Here is a 24,530-nt window from a genome sequence, read left to right on the forward strand (position 1 = left end):
CTATTTTCAACATTCTCCATGATATATTTCGTCGAAAAATTTATCTCATCAAGTAGTTTTAGAGAAATCGATCAGACTGAACTGTTTACGTTTTATGGTGTTTATTCATTCCGTCCAGACTTACAGCAAGTGATCAGTGACGTAGAGAAAAGGTTAATTTTACGTACATAATTAACAGTTAATGTACTGATTTCATTACACCCTCCCGGGCCAGCAATAAAATGTTGATCATAGACAATTATAAAGTATTAGTATTTAGTTTTAAAGTTCATTAAGTTTAGAAAGTTCATTTATTTTTACTGCAGCCCTTTGAGCGGCAGCTCGCTGTGTTCGTTTTTCGCTTGTCGACCTTATTTCTTCAGGGTTCTTGATGTTTTCTTTACAGTCTTGTAGGTCTTCCTCGGTTAACACCTCAAGTGGATAAAGCTTCTCGATAGGTCTCGAAAAAAAATTTCCTTTTGCTGTTCTTAGGGTGACAGAGCGTACCAACTCATCCTTCCCTTGATGTAGTTGAATGATGACTCCTAGTTTCCATTGATTTCGCGGTGTTTCGTCATGTATCAACACAACTTTACCGCGAGCTACTGGCTCTCCCGATATGTTTTTATTCTTCTGGGATGAATGTTGTTCCCTGAGGCCAGTTAGGTATTCCACTCCCCGCCTCATTTGCATTCGTTGGTGAGATGGACAAATGTAAGAAAAATCACCGTTACACAATTTTGAAAGAGTAACAAAATATGACCAAAATAATGCGACAAAATCAGTGGTAAACTGATCAATTTATTTTGAATTCACAACATAGGTGCCGAAAACATACATGTAGCGTTTTAGTCAACAAAGAGCGACTCAAGTCCAAACTATATTATAATCAACAGTTACATTATGAGATCGCAGTCTTTTATATTTATGGGGTGAGAGTCGTTGAGGCTGTAGGCCGAAATAGGGGGAAAAATCACACCATAGCATCTCGAGCAAATTATCTAATTGTTTAAGTGGAATTCTAACTAAATTTCCTATAAATAACAAATTTCATTTTTTTTACATTTAAGTAATATAAAACTTTAAGCCTGGTTTTCACTAGCGACGCAAGCACAGGCGCAAGTAGTTTGTGGGAAGTGAAAACGAACGTCGACATATAAAACATAAGCACAAGCACACGATGTTTACTAGTTACAAGGCTAAAATGCTCAGACGCGGGGGGACCTGGAACAAGTGCTTTAATTGGGAAGACATTGCCAGGCGTCGTAAATTTCCTTGTGCTTATGCGTTGTTTCTTTTTCACACGGCATAACGCAAAGCAAGAACAAGCCGGGAGCGCAGGCACAAGAAAGGTAAAAATTTTGATCCTTGTGCTTGCGCTTGCGCTTGCGCTTATGCTAGCGCCGAGGCCGTTTTCACGGTAAAGTAAGAGCTGTTATACTTGCGCTTGTGCTTGCATCGTTAGAGAAAACCAGGCTTTACGCTTAAGCGAGATCGTGCACGTATAATGAGTTATTAATTAAAGCTTGCAGCTGTGTACAAGCACTAATTTGTTCATTCAACACGTTCGAGTTTTTAAAGTCGCATAACATTTTCTTTCCTTCTTTTAGTTTCCTCAGGAATTAAATTATCCATTAAATATTTCTAAATCTACCTTCGGAACATCTGATAAACAAAAATCCCTACCATTTTATAACTGATTTTCAGCCACTGCAGACCACCACTGAGGCAAACGGCTGATGGTGTACGTGTACGATAGCTCAGCCAATCAGATTGCAGCATTTGCATCCAAAACCAAGAATCTCATTCGTTCTCCCATTGTGTTCTTTTCGCTGATAGAACACGATGACGCTCACGTTACTCTTAAAATAAAGAAAAATTATTTGTGATTTTGGCTTAAAATTGCATAGAATAGTTCGGTTTGGAATGCGATCCTTTGAGTGTCGTGTAGAGTAATTGGACTACTCGCCTTCGTTCTCTATGTGCGATCAAATGTCAACTCGGCTGTGCCTCGTCGCCTATTCCGGTCCCTCATAGAAACCTAGTCTAATATTGTGAAATAAACTTTTAGGTGCCGTCTTATTTCAGAAACCTTTGAAACCTTTATTCCGAGTATTAAGGTCGCGCAGGACCCTTGCTCATTAATATATTCATTAGCCAAATTTCTTGTTGGAGTGCTATCTTGTAAAGCTTTAATTCACTACATTTTGAATATCGATTCCTCTAAAATTTAATAAGGATACTCATTGATGATGGAATTACTTCATGATTGTCCTATTACTGAGAGATGACCGCTGTCTGTGATGTTACAAGCCCTTAAAACGTTTAACTGCAGATAATGCGATTTTGTGTCCAAGTTTTTAGCTAGCACAGCGCACCAAATTAAATGATTATATAGCCTAGTGATAAATCGTAACTTCTTTTGTGCTCCCACTAGAGCGAAAATTTCGATTTCAAAAACTGCTACAAGTTAATGGCTTCTAAGAGAGTAAAAATGTGAAATCTAAACTTTGAAACATGCTATCTTCATTTTGAGAAGGAAATTTAAAAAAATCGCTCCAGCCAGAGCACAATAGAATACACCAAGTTATCAACGCGAATCAACTCTTGAAATTCTATATAGGCGGAGAAAACTTGGACACAAAATTACAGGATTTTCCGCTTCCGAAGACCTTCCGAGTCACTGTTTACAACAACGTGCGATATATTCAAAGCTGTGAATCTAATTATGATAATTCCCTATGTTCCAACGCACGTGGCACAAAGCTGAGAACCATTACTAGTAATTACTTGTACAAAAGAGTTTAAAAACAAATATTCTCATGAATATTTCGTTTGTTGTCGGCTTCAGTCGTCCGGCAGTTCGTGCATATTCTTTAAATAAATACATGCTAATGATTGCAAGGGTCCTGCGCGACCTTAAAATACAAACACACAGGGAAAGCTTTTTCGTTTTTACTTTCACTGAGAAGTCAAGACTTTTGTTGCTAAAACAACAAGGACGTTTCCTATACTGTGCAAGTACCTGCAGTTTTCCAAGCTAGCCTAAACAGGTTCTTAAATAAGTGGTAATTAGCACAAATTAAGGCTATTTAGGTTCATATTTTTCGAAGAAAATTTTGCATTGTTGCTAATAGAATTTTTAGTGGTATTCAGCCTTTTCCTTATATGAAATTTGCGACCAAAGAGTATTTGCAAACAAAACTTCTTTTTTCTTTGCACTTTTTGTCGTGAAAGCCATGATCTTGTTGGTACTCTCCACAGTTTTCCTCCAGACCTCCATCCGGATGATCACCATGCCATAGTGGGTCCAGCGTGGGAACACTTCCATCCATCCACACCCAATGCCCCTCTTCTGCGATGTCTGTCAAGCCCACGAATATTTTCTCACCACCTGGTAGGATGCTGTCAAGGAAGCGTAGCTCGTCGAAATTGTTAATGGAAACCAATTCAGCTCCTTCATCGATGCAGCTCGAATTGGCTTCGGGAAAGGTTACAGAGTTTTCGAAAAATTTGTAGCAAAAGATGTCGTATTCTATCCAGTCAGTCATACATGAACCTGGAAAATAGCGTAAGAGAATGTACCACTTGTAAAGCTAGTTAGCTATGGAGTTCTTAATTGATCGAAGTATAAGTTGAATGAACGTTGAACAGAACTGAATTGGTTCCGTTATCAAATTCATTTGTAGATTTCTTTGCACAGCCAGTCTTAATAATCATACTACTGCAATGTAATTGCTTCTCTATTCGATGCTGCATTTAACAAAAATGGAGGACGGTTTATAACATTCTGGAGCCCATGTTATTAAATGAGTTTGAATAATTACCCGGCACGCGCTTCAATAGGAACATCAGTAGCACCTTTATTTTTCGAGTTTTTTGAAAATTCACGGTTTTCTGTTACACGTTATCAGCTTGTTTGCTCAAGCTTTAAAATGTCAAACTCTCAACACGCAGACACTCTGAAGAAAGTTGTAGCATAGATATTTACTCTTTGGGAGACATTACACTGTTTGATCTGTGTCGAGAGTTTTAAGAGATTTTTTCTTCGAACGTTCAAGTTGCATACTGTCACAAAACATAATTAAGAGCGCTTTATAGCTGGTTGAGATTTGGGTGCAATGTTACAACCTTGAGTAAAGCATTTATCTAATAAGCCAGAAAGTTCTTTTTTTCTAAAAAAATTATTAAACCATTCCTGTGCTACGGCCTTTAGAAAACTTATGTTGAACTTTACTCACTCTGTTCTGAGCAATTCTCTCCTTTCCAGCTACTTGGGCAAGCGCATCTCGGCGTGTTACTTGCATCAATGGTGAAACAAATGCCATCGTTTTTGCAAGGAGAGGATAGGCACTGAATAAAGACCGTGAAAAATTAAACTCTTAGTGTTATCAGTTGTACTATAATCATATTAATAGTACTAATTACATTATACAGTTCAAGAGTTTCAGGCTTGCTTTTCTCAACTGCTTAAGTTGAGTACATTACTACTTAAAAAACGTTCTGTTTGAGAAAATATGAGGAATAAATTGTACGATTGAACAGATCAGACTTTTAACTAATTTAGAAGAAGTGAGATATGTTCACAAAAGCAATTTTAAATTGCCAATTGTTTCGAGAAAAAAGGACAGATTTCCTTTTAGTAATAATGCTACCGTAAATAGGAGCTTTTGAATCGAGCAAATTTTCAAGTTTACACGAGTTTAAATGTGCCGGGCATCCTTTCGGCGTTGTTTTGCTCATCATGTCTTTAATAGTCGATGAAAATGATTTTTTTATTAAAAAGAATACTAAATGGTTTCTTTTTAATTTTCCAGGTTAAAATTGTTGGTTAATCCCGTCAATGTTCATGGTTTTCATATCGATATTTGACGATTTTGCAAAAATTAAAGCAGCAGACGGTGGTAAAAGGCAACTTCTTTTCAGTTGGCGCGAAACTCAGAAAGATACAATTCATTTTTAACTTTTCAGCTAGCCATACAATTTGGAATAATTTTTTCTGCCCCCAACCAATCAGAAGAAAGTATTTATGGAAGGAGAAACAATAATTATTAGAAAAAAGGCAGGAAAAAGATTTGAAAAACAACCCAAGCTTTAATCTTGTTCTCTGGGGTCCCTTTTATAAAACGATTCGTTAGCAACAAAAAAATAATATAACAAAAGAGTCGAAAAGTCACCTTTCTTGCTCGGAAGCTCCACCCCTTTTTGCGCTCTACAATGTAGCTTTGAACATCAAACCTCAGGATCTGGCAAGTGTATTGGAACGAGTCATCAAGAGGACCCAGATTGAAGGTGTCGCACTTCATGCTTCGAATGCACGCCATTTGACATTCTTGATCGCTAGAGACGAGCTTGGTCATGACAATAGGGCCTGTCAGGACAAAGTCCTTTACTCTTTGGGAAAAGACAACTTGCTGAGGGCGATCACCTTTGCACACACCATCTGAAAGTTAAATTGGATTATCAATTTTACAATTATTCCACGAGGCCTTTTCCAAGAGATTTTCCCACAAATCCACCATAACAATGTATGATATTTATGTATTGACTAATTTGACAGGACAGATCTGACTAACAACGGAGTTCTATTCTCGAATATACCAGTCTGGCCGGCCAGCTCTGAAAAATGGAAAGCGCTCTTAGATACTTTAGGAAAACGGTTTGGGTGATTCAACGTTTTGAAATCGAGACCATCTGTTCAAATGTTTTGGCAAGCAAAATGCTTTTACAAGCCGTTCAAAAAATCGAGACTTTCTGTTAGAACGTTTTTCTAAATAGTTGGAAATTTTTCTCACCTGTTAAAACTGTTTACAAACATTAAGAACGTTTTGAAAAACCGTCTGCATTTTCGTTACTCTGAATTTTTGTGAGAATGAATTTTCGTAACCATTTACGAAAATAAGTCGCCTTTTCGTTACATTCCACCAAAATAGCACTACATTTTAATTTTGAATTGACGGCGAACTTTACCGATAATTCAGTCGCGTTGAACAAAGATGAATTTAATTCATTTGTTGCTTAGTACTGTATGGATGTTTCACAAAGCAAACCCGCGTTGCAATAATTACTAAGTTTAACCTTAAGTGCAATACAGTCGAAGCTTTCGTAAGCGGACACCCTCGGGACGCGAAAACAGTGTCCGTAACTGGACCTGGCCGCTTACGAGAATGGTCCCCGTAAGCGGGTCTAGAGGTGTAGGGGATACATAGCCGCTTACGGGAGCTTACCCAGCTAACAATAACTAGACGGACGTGGTTGACGACAAAACAAGCACTGAAATATGGTGCTGTAATTACTGTAAAATCATTGTGATGAACGGCGATGCGAATTTGATTGATTAAAACAAGATACAGAAGCTGTTAATTGGATTTTCTTTGGAGTGTCCGCCTACGGGAGCCTAAAAAGAAAGAAAAAGTCTGACTCGTTATCTCTGAAAGTGTCCGCGGCCGCTTACGGGAATGTCCGCTTACGAGAATGTAAAAGTACAGAGTTTGTATGGAAGTTAAAACGGGTTCTCAAACAAGGTTGCCGTAAGTAGAGCTGTCCGTTTACGAGAGTGCCGGTTAAAAAAGTTTCGACTGTCTGTAGTGAAGTTTTGGAACGGTCTATTGCAATTTATGGTATAGGTAGCATATTTAGACGCTTAGCTTTCGTCACCGAAAATTATCCTGAACGGAGAAAACATCTAAATAGAACAACATCTTGTTACGTAACAAATAAAGCTTTAACTATAGACTTACCGCTTTCAGCCGGAAGGGAATTGTAGAGCAATAAGAAGACGACAAACTTCACTCGCCAAATAAGAATCATCCTATGTTTAAACCGGAAAATGAAACTAAAATCAATCGCAACGAAAAAGAGAAGAATACGGAGTGAATGATTTAGTGAACTATTCAGAAGTCGTCGGAAAGCTATAAATAATGAAATATGAAATACCTGAAATGAGACAGAGTCGAGTTTTACTAAATAATAAAATATTAAACAAAGTATAATGGAAATTAGATTATGTTTTGAACCCAAGAATTTGGGTTGTGCATCAAATAATTGAAAAAAATGTAGGGGTTGTTGTGTGTTTTTGTTAGAGTAAAAACACAAGTAAAAAGCAGTTAGGATTTTATGCCAAAAGCACTTTCTTTTACGTTCAAATTCAATTTCCCTCAGTTATTACAAAATTAATAATGAAAGCTGTTTATAGAAAAAAAAAAGAATGGTTTCTTTTAATCTTCTATTTGTAAATTATGAACAAAAACAATAAGAAACTGTTTTCGGTTTTTACAGTAGTATTAGTTATATAAGTCAAACTGTCTGTTGACAACTGTTTGCAAAATTAAGAACGTTACGTTTTCACTAATATTAAAGGATAAGGGCGATTGATTTGAAGTTTGATCTTTTATCTTTCATAACCCACTAGTGCTTCATTGGTATTCAACACTTCTTCCACTGTAAAATAAAAACCCTTATCCACAGGATAAAGTTATCCATTTTTAAACGACTGGGGACTCCTTTCTATTCAACGAATCAAAAATAAGTTTCTATAGAAACGATTTTATGTTTGGAGACTAAAAGGATGAAAACAAGAAAATCGGTAATATTTTGTATTTTCTAAGCGAGTTCAAGGCTATGTACTATTTCGTGAAAGTTCTTTGTGCGTGTGCCTAATACTCACAAATATTGCAATTTCGGCCGCAGCGTTGGACATCTTTATTATTTATTGGGAATTGTGAGTGCCTCTGTTCATGGGCCCAGCACCCGTTCCGTGTTTTTCTCTACAGCTTAATAAACCAGACACTCCAATACATGATTGATGAGTAAAAGACATAAAATTGTTACTTATAAGCAAATAAATAAGTATCGAATATTAAATTGATTTTTTTACACAGAGCTTTTTAATGACACGTTACTGTGAAGAACAGATGACGGAGACTTGCAAGACTTCATGGAAAAGTATCCGAAATCAGAAGTCATCTAAACTAATTAATTTTTTTTAAACAAAAGCAATTCGTAGCACATCCTATTTTAGTAAAAAGAACGATTGCCAACAAAAACAATGAAAATTGTTTCACTTCGAGTGAAACAGTTCCTCGGCATTAGCAGCAGATGTTATAATAACTGATCCCTCCAAAACTGAATTAAGCGGTGTAGCTTGTTTTGTTTTCACGGCAAATAGGTTGGAAGTTAAACTATTTTAAATTAAGAACCGCGTTTTTTTCGAAAAAAAATGCTTAATAAAATTTTGTTTTGGATAAAAACGAAAGGAAAAGAAAACAGAAAACATTCGATCTGATTGACTCTAAACAAGTCTCGTTTTTTACAATAATTTCGAATTTCAAAAATTTTTTAGGTAAAAATTAAAATCATCAATTCTTGCCTTTAATCCCACTTTCTCCATTGCCTTATAAAGCACCGCTATTTTTGTTTCGATAAAGCTCTTACCGCCACAATGTAATCTATTCTCTTGCTAGCTATATAGTTTACCCTCCTTAAATAAAGTTTATTGGTCCTGTAAAAGCTTTATGGCATTCTGTCTTACAACCTGGAGATCTCATATGATATCTGCACTGTATGACATGCAATACGTGATACTCTTACAAGTCTTTGACGTTCATCGTTGCGCACGCAACTTTTTGCATGCACAACCCGTGTAAACAACACCGGAATATTCAGGCTCGTAACCAGGTATATGGGATCAGGGATCACAGCCTTGGGATCGGGATCACAGCCTCGGGATCGGGATCACAGCCTCGGGATCCCGGGCACAAGTCATCAGCCAATCAGATGGGACAGAATTGGAATCAGGGATCAATGTTGCCACTTTTGGAGATCAGGAATCAAAATTTATAGCTAAAATTTGGGATCAGCGATGAAAAATATACCTAGCCTGGTTACGACCCTGAAATATTGGATAACCTCCGAAAATGTCTGCTAAGATCTAGAAATAGTGTAAAGTTAATTAATATAAATGAATGCTTCGGAAAAAAAAAAACTATTGAAGGCTATAACCTTTTTTTTTTAAATAAGGTTTTTCAATAATTCTTATTCACATGCTACCAGGTGTTTCGATCTATCACGTTCATTTCCGTTAATAAGACGTAATTGTTTTCACCAGGGATAAAGCAACCTGTCTTTTGTGTTATAACTGAACACGATAAAGTAGTACAATACATTTTCCAAATTGTTTACATTTGAACAAGGAGACTTTATGATGCACAAAGAATTTATAGCGCCTACTTGCACACAGATACCAGGCCGAAACGTCATCCAATATCTTCTGGTTTTGAACATTGAAACGTTCAAGCAAAAAAGGTGAAATATAAACTCGTTTATTTTTTAAAATTCGTGTCACTTCTAATATAGCTTTTGACCTTAGTTCAATCGAGAACTCCTACTGGTCAATAAAAGCACTTTCTTTGCCCGATTTTTTGACAATGCATGTCTAATTTTTTCAAATAAGTTATATGATAAGTTTGTGAAAACGTGACGATAATTTATTTTCTTAATTGCAGTTCCTCTTTCCCTTGTGGGGAATACGATTTACAAGGATAACAATTATTTCGCAGCAAATTCTAAAATGAATAAAAATTAAAACCTTCAATTTCTTCTGAGTGTATAGGACATACTCTGTCTCTTTTAACAAACCAAAGATAGATTCTACGCCAAATTGATAATATTTGCACAAAACAGGTGTTAGCTTTTTCTTAATTTTTAGGCGACAGTTATAAGAACCTTTGTGCAAACAGCAAGATCTGTGTTTGCGCTGTGTTTACTTTGCCTGAACGTCTTCCCTAAGAAAACACTGTTCGTTTCTATGATGTTTAAAAACCTCGTTAGTCTTAGGCTGCTTGTGACACTTCTCCAAGGAATAAGTACTGCATTTCGACCGGCAACAGAACACAACCATGTTTTAGTCGGCCATGTTTTTCGACAGTTTTTCGCTACAGACTGGTTCAACTGTATTCAGGCCTGTCATGATGAACCAAGATGCATCTCGTACAACTACGAGAGATCAGCAGGCGCCAATGGTCTGTGTGAATTGAATGACTGTGGAGTTGAAGACTTGTGCGACAGAGATAAATCTCTTATCTACATGGTGGGATTTGTGTTTCAGCAGATAAGGGAAGGCAAGGTAAGCTGTTTATGAATTAAGCACATTTTCGTCACTTTTTCAACCTACTTCTTGTGCGAAGTTTTGAAAAATATAGAAGGATGGACTAGATAGCAATTTTCTTTTGCAATTACTCAAGTCGAAGCGTCGAAAAATGAACGGTGCTGCTCTCGTGATACTTACAATTGTGTTGCATAAAATATCGACTCGAGAACATAAATTTTCACTGGGTTATTAGTGGTTAATGTTCAGTGAGACAAACTTGTAGACAAACTACAGACTCCACATGCAAAAACCAGTTTTTACATGGAAAGTAAAGGTTCTCAGCTGGTTCATGCTGTTATATTTTGATGCACCAATAAAACCCTCCCCCCAGCCTGTTTATTGCTTGGTGCTACAAGAATGGTATTAAACGACTGCCCAATAGGTTACCATAGCAACGTTACTACCTGGCAAAAACACCCTTTATTTTACTTTTCAGTGCCTTTAACTCAAAAACGAGCTCAGTGATCCCCGTTTTATATCATCGCTTAATACTGAGCATGCCAAAACGTACGTCGGGCGTGTTCAGAACCACCTTAAAGGCAAGGGTATAATGACAGTCAACCGCCGACCGGTTAGCTCAGTTGGTAGAGCGACGGACTACCGTGCGGGAGGTCTCGGGTTCGAGTCCCAGACCGGACCAACGCTCAGGCTCTTAAAATAACTGAGGAGAATATGCTGCCTTTGCAATAACATCTGCAAATGGTTAGATATTCTAGTCTTCTCGGATAAGGACGATAAACCGTAGGCCCCGTCTCCTGCATCTCAGTGTTATGGTAAGCAGGGGACGTAAAATAACCCACACACTTATTGTAAAGAGTAGGGCATGGAGGTCATGGTGTTGTGTTGTACTGTGCTTACTGTAAAATGCTCGGAGATATTAGCTGTATAAGCTACTCTTCAAATCCGAGGGTAAAAAAAAGCGATGATGATGATGATGATGACAAGAAAATTTGCAGGCGATAAATATAACGGGTCCAAATTAAAGAAGAACTTAGTTTTATCTTTTGAATATTATTGCTTCACTATGTGTTCCGCAAGCGAGTGAAAACATGGGCACGCTAAGCGTGCAGGAGTTATTTTTTCAATTTATGGGGTGGCTTGGGGTGAGACTGGGTGATTGTCCTGTTGAGATGGTTTATGTCAATAAATGGGTTGAGCAATTTGTGTATGGCGGCCCACGGAGTCACTTTTTTGCACGAAATTTACTTGCAAACACTTACGTGCACTTTGTACGTCAGAACTGTTTTATTCAATACATGAATTTTCATCATTTCATTGAAAAACAAGAACTAATTTAATTATCAAAATATCACGGAATGGCACGTTCTTATTCTGTTTTAAATAAGCGCTTTAAAAGCGCTTATTTTGTTGCTAGCTTTTTAACAACCGTAACATGATACTTTTGTTTGTTACGGTATATATACTTTTGGCTTTTTTCCCAAACAGAGTAACATGATACTATTGTTTTTCTCACTATTGTAACATGATACTTTTGTTTTTCTCGAAAAAGCCATGTCTCCATTTAACATGCTCAATAGTCATTTAATGGAAAATAATATACGACGTAATAAACGAAACAAATCGAAAACCATCTCTTCGGGAAAGTTCTTTAAAGCGCAGTACACCTGGAGTATTTGTTTCCTGTGAGAACTGTTTCGACAAAATATTTTATTTTCTTGTATTAAATGTTATTCAACAAACAACAACTAATTGAGTTATCAAATTGTCACGGAATGGCACGCTCTTATTCTGTTTCTGCTGTCGATCGTAGTTGCTTTTAACAGCAAGGTTATTACTTATACCTGTTTATTAAATGTTTGAACGAGTTGTTTTAAAGGTATAAACACAAATGCCACTTCTGAATTGGTGAATTGAGCAAGATGCTCAAGAGTAATTAAATTAATTGCGGTTTGCAGTTGGTGCGACGGAGTCTCCAGTAATATTTAGGAATCTAAAGAAGATTCCTTTCCATTTCTTCGACTCTTTGTAAATATGCCTACAGTATTAACATCATAATGACAACATTATTCTTTAAATCTGCTTTGTACAAATGCTTTATGTAATTTTTAATTTTTACGACGGTCAGGAAAGCTAGCCTCTCCAAAACAAACGTTCGAATAAGTTGAATAACAATTTTGTGTTGGGCCTTTTGCTGACCGGCGTGTGCATTGTAAGCAGGGGAGCGTTGCGAAAAACTTGTTTTTAATCCAGGGTAAATTCACAACTCACCAATTCCGCCTCCAACAAACCTAAAATCTTCGAACGAAATCGCTCACTTCTACTGTGTCAGATTGCTTCCCTTTATAAACTACAATTTGATTGGTTCTGATAGTACCTGAAACCTGACTGGTGTGACAAACATACTTCACTGACTGACTGACTGACTGACTGACTGACTGACTGACTGACTGACTGACTGACTGACTGACTGACTGACTACACGGTCCATCACGACGGCTAAGAGCTATTTTTGAAAAAAAAAAAAAACTCAAAAAGGGTACTGACAATTCTAAGTTTTATGCAGAAATGCTTTTTCAGTTGTTTGTTGCATTTTATAATTATGTTTCTACTTAACTCCTTAGAATGGAAAGACCTGCGGTATGGTTGATCAAAATCCCAGCGCAAAGCCACCAGACTCAGGTACGTAAATTTCCATTATGAAATATTACATCATTGCACGACAACTTTAACTTAATGGTGTTTTTGACATAAATACCTTTTTTTAAACGCGCACACAAAAAGAGCACACGGATGGCGCTACGAGATATTTTGCGCTTCCAAGAAAAACGGCCATTCGATAACGTTAATGTTATCCCTGTGACGGATATTCCTACCTAAGTGATACAATATTTAAATTTATCGACCATACAAAATATTAATTGTAAAGATAGATGTGATAGACAACTTTATTTAAAGAGGGTAGCACATAACAGAAATTCTGAAAAACCTGTGACCCTCTATTTTTTTAAAAAATTACAATTTCTTAAAATATAAAACTAATTAATTAATCTAAATAATCTAAGTACAAAAATTTAAAACTCTAAAATTACAAGTTTTAGTAAAGTTATATTGCTGGTTTTCACTTTCACGCAATCAAAAAAATAAATTCGAAACCATTTAACTACAGAAGCTACGAATTTCAAATATTATAGACGATAAATAGATAAACAATTTCTCCAAGTTTCAGGTCTGTGCGGTGTACCGTTTGCGAGTTATTTGCCGGACTTTTCCACACAAATTTATAAAGCATAGTATGGAGATGCCATAACTGTGTCCTTCCGAGGGACACAAATATGGCCGCCGCGATGTCAGAGAAATCATCTGGAACTCAATTCTGTTTACAACAGCGGCAATCTTTGGCTCATGAGCTAGTACAGTTTCACATAAACACCACTTATTATATCTGAAATGTTCAATCTACTGAAAATGGAAAGGAAAGGCTTTTTTTTCAAACAAAACAGCTTTTTCACGGCACTCAGCTTGATGTCACATACGACGGAAAACTCAAATATTCAAAATGCTCTGTTTAAAAAACGAATGACACTATCGATCTGGAAATTTGCAAAAATGTATATTTTTAGTTTATCTTACGTCTAATGACAACGAAAATTTAGTAGGCCTAGTGAATTTTGATTTCAGAATTTTATGACATAACATGAAAACCAAGAATTAATTGAAAAGTTGACGCTTCATTGAATCTTGAAATCGAATTTCATTTTTTTTGCAGATTTTGCTATTCAATTCCCATATAAAGGGACAGCAGACTATATTCAAGTATGGGGTATGCCCCGTTTGACACAGTTTACAGTGTGTTCCTGGATGCAGTCAAATGCTACTGTCGGAACAATTTTCAGCTACGCAGTACCCACACAGTTCAATGAAATTGTGATTATGTACCAAAATGGTTTTCAACTGCATATAAATAAGAACAGCAGGTTTGTCATTTTACTCCTTGAAAAAAAATTCCTATCGTAAAAAAAGTCGTATCGCCCTATTGCCCCATAGGCTCATATGGTTCGCTATCCTGGTAGAACGCCCCCGGTGTTGTTTTTGTTGTCAGGGGGCCAAGGGATTAGTATCCCAGAAGTCTGGGAATTCGGCGTTGTGGTTGTTGCAGGGGGCCTGGCGATTGGGACCCCAGTAGCCTGGGTACCAGGGTGATTATGTTGTTGTAGTTGTTCTCTGGGGGCCTGGGGATTAGGACTCCAGTTATTGAATTAGGACCTCTCTGTAGCCTGGGAACTCGGACCTCCTGAAAGGAGGGAGAAGACTCAACCCCTTGTTGCCAACCAACTGACCTGTGTTGTCCAGCATGATTCCTATTGGCAACTCGAGCACTTTGTCCCTTACCCGCCTTTGAACTTGTTGTTGACTTGTTTTGCTCTCATGGGATTATAAGTCATAAATAAAACCAAACCAACCGTGATTAGCTTGCCCACGTTTTCTCGCGACACATGTTTGGTTTTACTGCAACTCAATCGGAAAACGCTCTCAACTGGTCAACAAAAATGATTAATATTTTCCTCCGTATTATATCTCTTTTTTCTTAAGGATAAGATCATTGTCAGTAAATGATGGAAGGTGGCACCATTTATGCGTGTGCTGGAACAACACTTCAGGCGTTTGGAAATTTTACAAAGATGGCCAGGAGAGACATCGGGGCGAAGGACTCAAAACAGGTCACACAATACAACCAAACGGAACTTTAATTCTGACTCAAGAGCAAGACTCATTTGGAGGACGTTTTAGCAAAGATCAATCATTCCAAGGAACGCTGACAAACGTTAACATGTGGGACCAAGTGCTTCCTCCAGAGAAAATTCAAGATATGTCACAATCATGCCTGTCAGGGGAGGGGAACGTGTACAAGTGGTCTGATTTCAAAGATAACCTTAGAGGCAAACCCAGAATTGTTATCCCATCGCCTTGTAAATCTCCAACTGCTTAGTGCCCCAGTTAAACGTCATTATTAGTTTTAAATCAAAGGCAAAGTATAAATATCGGATAAGCAAAGCTTGTGGGTAAATGTTTAGTACAAGAATTAGCGATAAAAAATACAACGTTTCGACATAATTCACGAAGTCATTATCAAGTAAAATACGTAGGTCAGTTCATGCTGTTTAAATAAATCTACAATAATGCTAATAAGGTGATAAATATGAAACGTACAAGAAAAGGTTACTATTTGGAAACAATGTTAATTACAAAAACAATTTTGCTCGGATCGAGTCTGATGAGGTGTTAAAATGCTTAATAACATTTCGGTTTGCATGACAACGAAAGTAACACGAAAAGAAAAAAAAATGCAATATTGACTTTAATCGTCTTGTTTTTGTCGAGTGTAACACATGAGGTAGTCACGTGTACACACAGTTATGTGGTGAGAAGCGGTCACTCACGATCCACAATTTTGTTAGCTAATCTGGAGATAAGACAGTAATGTATATTATTTCATTTATTTTGGTATGAAAGTACGCCGAAATGCAAGTGAGAGGAGAGAGTTCTCTTGATCCTTTGGAGTACAGAGTAGAGATTGTCTGGGGGAGTTAACCGGAGGTAGCAGATGAAATAAAACAATGGCCTACTCTCACGGCTAGTAATACAACAGTTCGCACTGAGAACTGTCCCCGGTTCTTAATTGTCATCTTGTTAGGTTCTCCTGAACTAATAAGCTTTTATAAGAATTTATGTCTTCTTTAAAATATATTCAAGATTTTGGCTTGAATTTAGAATCATATTTTTTTTTTCCAAATTCTCAATAAAATTTTGGTTTGTATAAAAAAGAAACATGAAAATAAAACAAATCGATATTGACCCTAATTAAGTCTCGCTTTTTCAGTAACTTCGAATTTTAATAATTTTTAGGTAAAACTCAAACAATTCTGGCCTTTAATCCCACTTTGCGCGTTTTTCTCTATTGCTTTTAAATATAAAGCACCGCTAATTTTACAAAGAAGACTACTCACAGCCACAATGTAATCAATTTTCTAGCCAGTTAACCTTTGTCAAATAAAGTTGCTTAGACCTGTGAAAGCTTTATGGCATTCTGACCTACATCCTCAACATCTCAGTATAATGTCTGCACTATATAAAATGCTATACTCTTAAGGGCCGCCTTTGACGCGAATCGTTGCGAACGCAATTTTCGCATGCACAACCAGTATAAAAATCGCTAAAATATTGAATAACCTCCAAAAATGTGCGCTTAGAATTAATGTAAAGTGAACGCCTCAGAAAAAAATATTAAAGGCTATAACCAGTTTTTTTTTTCAATAAAGTTTCGCAATAAACCATATTCATATGCCCCACTAAAAACAGTCTTCGCCAGCTGTTCGACACAATGTATCACGCTTATATCCATACATAAAAGAATATAATTTTTCTACCAAGGATGCAACCCGTCTTACTGAACACGACAAAAACAATTTTTTTTTTCCCCCAAATTGTTTACATTTGAAATTAAACCTTATAATACAAAAAAGGCTGTAGGGTGAACAGGACGCCACCGCGAGGACATTAAAAGCATGAAAACAATAGCAACAAGAAATACATCTCGCTAATTTTCTTAAAGTCGACAGTGTCGCTTCTAGTATACTTTTGACTCTAGCTCAGTGGAGAGATCGCATAATGTGTTTTTTGGTCCTAAAAGTATAAATGCAAGTCAAGCATACGTAAAAACACATGCAGAAAAATGATTACCTAGGAGAGGTTTGTCTAATCAGTTTTTTAAATTAGCTCTATGTTAAATTTGTGAAAACTTGACGTCTTTTCCTTGTGGGGAATAGGATTTACAAGGATAACAATTATTTCGATCTGAGTGTATAGGACATACTCTGTCTCTTTGAACAAACAAGAAAGATAGATTATACGTCGATTGGTAATATTTGCGCAAAACAGGTGTAAGCTCTATCTTAATTTATAGGCGACACTTATATGAACCTTTGTGCAAACAGAAATATCTCTGTTTGAGCTGCGTTTACTTTGCCTGGTGCTGTTTCAAAGAATACGAACGAAACAAAAATTTCTTTTTTATGATGTCCATGAACTTCGTTAGTCTTAAGCTGCTTGTGACACTTCTCCAAGGAATAGCCATTGCATTTCGACCTGTTACAGAAAACAACCATGTTTTAGTCGGGAATGTTTTTCAACAGTTATACGCCAGAGACTGGTTCAACTGTATTCAGGCCTGTCATGATGAACCAAGATGCATCTCGTACAACTACGAGAGATCAGCAGGCGCCAATGGTCTGTGGGAGTTGAATGACTGTGGAATCCAAGACAGGGATAAATCTCTTATCTACTCAGTGGGATTCGTGTTTCAGCAGATAAAGGAAGGCAAGGTTAGTTATTCATAAATCAAGCAATTCTCCGTCACCTATATTACCCAATTCTTGTTTAAAGTTGTAGAAAAAGCAGGATAAATAAAAGAATTTACTTAGGCAGTGAGCTAAAGTGTCGGAAAACGAGCGGCGCTGTTCCCGTGATACAGTTCTATTACACAGTAAAACATTCATTGTGTTCGGTGGGATACGATAACCTGACAAATTACTGATGAGTAACCTGCGATGGACAAGTTTTTCATCCAGGAGGAGAAGAAATACTCGTTGCTATTAAAACTGAAGTTAAACGCCGGCCTCTTAAGCCACGGACTTGTCTTTTATTTTACTCTCTTGAAAGCGTAAAAGTGTTTCGATTATCAAGCTTTCCACTGCTGTTTGTATGGACCATTTAACTTTAAATGGCGCTCTTAAACTTTGATGCATCAATTACCCCTGTTTATTTCTTAGCTTGGCGCTTTGTCATTTACTTGACATAACAGGTTACCATTGCATATAATATTACTGTCAAAGTGCTGTAAACTCAAAAATGAACTCGGTGATCCTCCGCTTATCAATAAGCATGTCAAAAGACAACCTTTTCTCGAGGGGGTGTTCAGAATTACCTTTAGCTACAGGACGAGAGTTCATCATGACTTTTGAGAAATCAGGTCCTTTGGGGGGGTTTATTGCTGTTTTGAGAGCGAGTGAAAAAAATACGACATTCCTATTGTTATGAGGGAATGATACGTTGTGGCATTTAGTATTTCTGTTTTTACTTTATTTACATCCCTAGAATGAAAAGACCTGCGGTATGGTTGATCAAAATCCCACCACAGAGCCACCAGACTCAGGTACACGTGAATTCCGTTTATGAAATATTACTTCATTGCATGAACAACTTTAAATGAGATTTCTTTTTGAAATTATGACTTTGGAACAAAACAACAGTACGAGATAAAAGTGTCATAGACTCGGTATTTTTCGTGGAAGGAGGCGGAAGGATCGTACAAAGAGGGAGCTTACGTGCGGCTTTATGCACCACCAGATTGCCACCGTATGATGATGATGATGATGATGATGATGATGATGATGATGATGATGATGATGATGATGATGATGATGATCGATGGTGATGATGAATCTTCAATTTTAAACTTTTTTGCAGACTTTGCTATTCATTTCCCGCACAAAGGAACAGCTGACTATATTCAAGTATGGGGTATGCCCCGTTTGACGCAGTTCACGGTGTGTTCCTGGACGCAGTCAAATGATACCACACCTTTTGGAACTCTTTTCAGCTACGCAGTCCTCAGACAGTATAATGAAATTGTGATTAGTTACGGAAATGGTTTTAAACTTCAGATAAATGGAGAGAGTAGGTTAGTAATTCTCTTCCTTGAAAAAACAAATAAACAAACAAAACAAAAAAAGTTGTATCGCGAAAGATAAACGTTTAGCGTCACTTTGTAACCCGCTTTGCATCGCAGTCTCAGAGAAGATAGCCCCACTTACATATTTCCTTTTGGTTTTTAATTGCCTCTCTGGCAGTTCTCGCCCTCGTACCATTTGGAGTCTTTTGACTACGATTTCGTGCATCGCGAAACCCGACTTACGGTGGCTCCTTAAACATTTCAGCTAGCCTAAACAATGGCGATTTTCACTTCAGTGATTTATGTTTGCTTTGCTTTGGTTTTCCATTACTCCGCTTTATAGCGATTGGTGTAAACAATCTCTCGCCGAATTCTCAACAAATAAGAAGTAAAACCAAGCCTAATCGTGACTCGCTTACACACGATTTCCGGTGCTACATGTAGTTGCCTAAGGGTTCATTGGTTTATTGGTTCACTAGTGTCCTTTGTAATTGGCTAGGGTGATCACTTTGGTTTTTGTTTTACGACACTCAATCGGAAATCGCTTTTTACAGGCCAGCAAAACAAATTTTCAATGTTTTTTTTCTTTCTGTTTTATATCTCCTTTCACTTTAGGATGACATCAATGTCAGCAAATGATGGAATGTGGCACCATTTGTGCGTGTGCTGGAACAACACAAATGGTGCTTGGAAATTTTACAAAGATTATTACGAGATACAAGGGGGCAAAGGACTCAAAAAAGGTTACGAAATACCGCCAAAGGGGTCTTTAATCATGACTCAAGAGCAAGACTCATTTGGAGGTGGTTTTAACAAAGATCAATCATTCCAAGGAATGCTGACAAACGTTAACATGTGGGACCACGTGCTTCCTCCAGAGAAAATTCGTGATATGTCACAATCATGCCTGGCAGGGGAGGGGAACGTGTACAAGTGGTCTGATTTCAAAGATGGTCTTAAAGGCACACCCAGGGTTGTTATCCCATCTTCTTGTAAATCTCCAACTGATTAGTGCCCTAGTTTAACGTCATTATTAGTTTTTTATCAGAGGCAAAGTTTAAATTTCGGATACCTGTCCTCTATAAAAATTATTGTTGTATACGCTAAGGATGGCTGCTCAATCTCATTAGCCAATGGTCGTTATTTCGGGCAGCTATGTACTTCATTTAATTTTATCTTTATTTCTCTTAAAAACTAAATTTAATTTAGTGGTAGAAACAAAGTTGTTGTTGTTGTTGTTGATAAGCAAAGCTTGTGGGTTTATCTTTAGTACAAGAATTAACGATAATAAAATACAACGTTTCGACATCGTTCACCGATGTCATTATCACGTAAAATACTTAGGTTAGTCCATGCTTTTTAAAAAGATCTACAGTCATGCTAATAAGGTGATAAATATGGAACTGACAAGAATATGTGACTATTTGAAAACAATATTCTGGCGTGACGATAGGTCATGTGACCTCACAGACCAATCATATTCGTTTCAGCCCATGTGCTTCTGGGGCCTGGCTCTGTGAACTTAGTTGTTTTTTTATTCTTACGCGTATCTTGTTGCGTTCAATAAATATAACTTATGAAAACTTTACATGTGTGTTGTCATTTGAACTACACTCACATCATAGTTACTTAATAAATATTCTACGAGCGCTCGCGCGCGTTAGATATGAGATGGTAGATAGCCAACGAGGCGCGTAGCGCCGAGTTGGCTATAACAATCTCATTTCCAACAAGCGCGAGTGGAATAAATGTTTTATTAAAACGGCCAAAGAATTGCAATATTTTAGCACCCAAGCTGTTTTTGTTGACGCGTATCGGCTACCATATTTGTGGTCAATGGTATATGAGCTCATATACCATTGGCTGTCAACCAATCAAAACGCAGGAACTGCAATATACCATTGCTAGTTTTTAATAAAACAGGATAACTTCACACTAGGAGTGGGTACTAGTATGTTAAGAAATAGATGAGACAGTAGGTCACTCGGTAGTCTTAAGAGTTAAAGGAAAACTGATTTAAGAGAAAGATAAACAAAATGGAACGTGAATGAAACGTCCCCAACGACATCTCCAGTCAGAAAAACGTTACAATCCATTTGGTTTCCAGTGGAGTACAAAGGTACGACAGGCCAATTTCCTCAGCAGTTGTCAAACAAATTAGTTTTCAGCCCTTCTTCAGGACCGTGGAGTAAGCGAGGTAAATTGAAATTGCCTTTAAGCTGTTATTTATGTGCATACCAAGTAGGCCAACTTCCACAGCAGTTGTCAAACAAATTAGTTTTCAGCCCTTCTTCAGGACCGTGGAGTAAGCGAGGTAAATTGAAATTGCCTTTAAGCTGTTATTTATGTGCATACCAAGTACTTTATTGATCGACAAGGATCAAGGTCAAGCTCCACTAAACGCAGATCTTCTCTAATGAACATCACGTTACGCCGGTACCCGCTTGAATAAACGGAGGGGAATTAATCGAGAAGGACGAGTGAAAACGTGCTATAAATAACGATAGATGGTAACAAATGATATTTTGTGGGATCATAAAGGGGTGCTATTGACCACATTACCGAATATTTTAGTACTGTATGATTTGATTCAAAAACATTAGTAGCAGATGTTGTAATAAGCCATTTTGCCGAATTTAGGTCGGAAGTTTACTGGACTATTTTCGGTTTAGAATCGTGTTTTTTCTCTAAAATGCTAAATGAAATTTCAGTTTGGATGTCAACGGAAGTAACACGAAACAAAAACAATGCAATATTCAGTTGACTCGACTCGTTTAGTTTTTAATAATTTTAAATTTCAAGCATTTTTTAAGCAAACATCAAACGCGTCAATTCTTGCCTTTAATCCCACTGCTGCACGCACCGCTATTTTTTCAGATAAAATTACGAGCTAGTTTATCCTCGTTAAATAAAGTTGCTTGGACCCGAAAAAGTATATGGCGATCTGACTTACAACCTCTTAATTTGCACTGTAAAACAGGCGATACCTGATGCTCCTCAGGCCTTTGACCTGTACCTTTGCCCACGTAACAACCGGTAAAAACTTCGCCAAATATTGGACGACTTCCGAAATAAATGTAAAATGAATCGGCTTCAGAAAAAATATTGCCCCCTTTGCCCACGCAACTTTCGAATTCACAACCGGTGTAAACACTGCAAAAATATTAGATAACCAACCTCCGAAAATAATGTAAAGTGTATGCTTCAGAAAATAAAAAATATATATATACTGATGGCTTTAACCATTTTTTTCATAAAGTTTCGCAAAAGTAAATATAAACATGCCACCAAAAACAGTCTTCGCCAGGTGTTTCGATCTAATGTATCACGCTAACTTCCATCAGTAATAGAATATTGCCAAGGATAAAGCAACCCATCTTTAGTGTTACAACGGAACAAGATAAAGAAGTACAATATACATTTAAATTGTTCACATGCAAAATGGAAACCTCATTAAACGGAAAGGCTTGAGGGCATATTGTAAAACATGGAATGGATTTAATTGGATTGCTTTTTTTAAAATATGGATTTGTTAAAACAGATGTTAGCTGTAGACTTTTAGGCGACGGTTATAAGATGTTTTGTGCAAACAGGGACATTTGTGTTATTCGCGTTGTTTACTTGTATCCTGGTGTTGTTTTTAACAACAAGAACATTTTCCTTTCAAATTCTTCATTTAAAAATGTTCAGGAACCTCGTGAGTTTTAAACTGCTTGTGATACTTCTCCAAGGAATAAGTACTGCATTGCAACCGGTAACAGAAAACAACCATGTTTTGGTCGGCCATGTTTTTCTACAGTTATACTCCAGAGACTGGTTCAACTGTATTCAGGCCTGCCATGATGAACCAAGATGCATCTCGTACAGCTACGAGAGATCAGCAGGCGCCAATGGTCTGTGTGAATTGAATGACTGTGGAGTTGAAGACTTGTGCGACAGAGATAAATCTCTTATCTACTCAGTGGGATTTGTGTTTCAGCAGATAAGAGAAGGCAAGGTTAGTTGTTTATATTTAAAGTAATTTTTGTCACCCATCGAACCTACTTTTTACGTGAAAATGTGAAAAACATAGCAGGATGAACTAGAAATGATTTTTCTTTTGCAATTAAGCAAAAAAAAAGTGTCGGACAACTAATGATACTGTTCCGGACGTTTATACATTAAAATTGTTATACAATTATCCACTATAGAGCATGAATTAACTTTGGGTTATTGCCAAGTGGAATATGGTAACTTGACAACATGTAGGGGTGCAGCCTGCGGTGGACAAGTTTCCCATCCAGGTGGAGTAGAAATACTCTTAGCTGTTTAATACTTGGCGATATAAGCTAAAAATGGTATTAAACAACTGCCCAATCGTTAGAGTACAAGTTGTGGTTATTAATTGTATATGAATTCTACCATAGCAACAGCATTACCGGTCTAAAGCACCCTTCATTTTCGTTTAAAGTGCTTATATTGCCGAGGGTATGCAAAATCACCATAAGCGACAAGGTGAGGGGTAATATCGTAAAAAAAGTTGTGGTAAAGATAAAGTTTATTGATCGTGAACCACACTGGTACACACGCAGGGTCAAAGAGGCAGTTCAGATAAAACTTCACACTAACAATATCAACAGGGTTAGTGAAATTGGAATTCACAGCTGTTGTACAAACCAACCAATCACAGCGCAGCAGCGTGCTTTATAAGGTTACACCTGACCAGTCGACCTTATCACCTGATGAAGACTAGCAGTGTACAGTCGAAACGTCGCGATCTACCTAACAAGTGACAAAGTCGTAAAACAAACGAAAAAAACCTTTATTATCACTCACTCACTCACTCACTCATGCCCATTACGCCTAAGTGACATGTAGGGCAGCAACGTGCTCCCTCCACATCTGGCGGTTCCTTGCCATGAACATGATGCCCTCCCAGGTCTTCCCCATCTCCCTTACTTCCTTCTCAACCGTCCGTCGCCATGTGATCTTTGGGCGACCTCTCTTTCGTTTCCCTTCTAGCCTGTTCCAGGCTCTCGGTAGTTATGGGAGAGCGAATAACGCGCGCTCGCCCGCGTGTTTCACTTTCCCCTTACCGTGAGCCTGGAACAGGCTATTTCCCTTCTGGCGTCCAGTGCAGGGCGGTTTTTGCAATGGAGGTTTCCTGGCGAGCGACGTGGCCAATCCACCTCCAGCGTCTCCTCATCAAGATGGTAGCCATTGGTTCAGTTCTACAGCGTTCAAAGAGATCTTTATTTGAGATTACATTGGGCCAAAAGATGCGTAAAATACGCCGAAGGCTCTTGGTGTGAAATGTGGAGAGTTTGGATAGATCCTTCTCCGTTAAGCGCCAACATTCTGAACCATGCAGAAGGGTTGTGAGCACGCAGCTCTGATAAAGCTTCAGCTTAGTACGAGTACTGTAAGTGGGGGAGCGCCATACCTTATTCATCATGTTGAGCGAGTTCCTGGCCTTGTTGAGACGGCTCTGGATGTCCAGGTCGGTTCCTCCATCCGTACTGATGATGCTGCCGAGATAGGTAAATCTGTCGGTGTACGGAAGTTCTTCATTATCAATCTGGACTGGTCGTGTGCTGGTAGTATAGTGCAATAACTTTTATTTTTTTAACCTTATTATTAAGGTGAGAGTTATGACCGAGAAAAAAAAAAATGCAGGCGAAAACGGCCCCAACTTAAGAAAAACCTAGTTTCATATTTTAAAAAGTATTGCTTCCA

The 24,530-nt window shown here is 37.6% G+C and overlaps 2 protein-coding genes across 2 annotated transcripts; one reads left to right on the top strand and one right to left on the bottom strand.

Annotated features, from left to right (window-relative positions):
* Nucleotides 1-3,082: 3,082 nt before the first annotated feature.
* Nucleotides 3,083-6,789, bottom strand: LOC144650512 (aggrecan core protein-like). The gene is made up of 4 exons (XM_078510206.1): nucleotides 6,720-6,789; nucleotides 5,157-5,422; nucleotides 4,221-4,332; nucleotides 3,083-3,538 (listed from the first exon to the last, which is right to left on the bottom strand). Exons 1-4 carry the CDS (start codon nucleotides 6,787-6,789, stop codon nucleotides 3,144-3,146), a joined length of 843 nt encoding a protein of 280 aa, XP_078366332.1. The 3' UTR covers nucleotides 3,083-3,143.
* A 2,857-nt stretch (nucleotides 6,790-9,646) lies between these two features.
* LOC144648825 (neuronal pentraxin-1-like) lies at nucleotides 9,647-20,001 on the top strand. Its single transcript, XM_078508278.1, has 5 exons — nucleotides 9,647-9,660; nucleotides 9,905-10,102; nucleotides 18,239-18,296; nucleotides 18,611-18,824; nucleotides 19,431-20,001. Exons 2-5 carry the CDS (start codon nucleotides 10,064-10,066, stop codon nucleotides 19,825-19,827), a joined length of 708 nt encoding a protein of 235 aa, XP_078364404.1. The 5' UTR covers nucleotides 9,647-9,660; nucleotides 9,905-10,063; the 3' UTR covers nucleotides 19,828-20,001.
* Nucleotides 20,002-24,530: the final 4,529 nt, after the last annotated feature.

This window comes from Oculina patagonica, chromosome 4 (assembly GCF_052425735.1).
Source record: "Oculina patagonica isolate OP01 chromosome 4, crgOcupat, whole genome shotgun sequence".
NCBI classification, from domain to species: domain Eukaryota; kingdom Metazoa; phylum Cnidaria; class Anthozoa; order Scleractinia; family Oculinidae; genus Oculina; species Oculina patagonica.

What these genes read in the sequence shown, in the direction of transcription:
- LOC144650512 (XM_078510206.1), bottom strand. Translation starts at nt 6,789, where the DNA reads ATGATTCTTATTTGGCGAGTGAAGTTTGTCGTCTTCTTATTGCTCTAC. An exon ending in GGAGCTTCCGAGCAAGAAAG is followed by an intron (nt 4,333 to 5,156) that starts GTGACTTTTCGA and finishes GTCTTTATTCAG; the next exon opens with TGCCTATCCTCTCCTTGCAA. An exon ending in AGAGAATTGCTCAGAACAGA is followed by an intron (nt 3,539 to 4,220) that starts GTGAGTAAAGTT and finishes GCTATTTTCCAG; the next exon opens with GTTCATGTATGACTGACTGG.
- LOC144648825 (XM_078508278.1), top strand. Translation starts at nt 10,064, where the DNA reads ATGGTGGGATTTGTGTTTCAGCAGATAAGGGAAGGCAAG. An exon ending in AGCAGATAAGGGAAGGCAAG is followed by an intron (nt 10,103 to 18,238) that starts GTAAGCTGTTTA and finishes TTACATCCCTAG; the next exon opens with AATGAAAAGACCTGCGGTAT. An exon ending in CACAGAGCCACCAGACTCAG is followed by an intron (nt 18,297 to 18,610) that starts GTACACGTGAAT and finishes ACTTTTTTGCAG; the next exon opens with ACTTTGCTATTCATTTCCCG.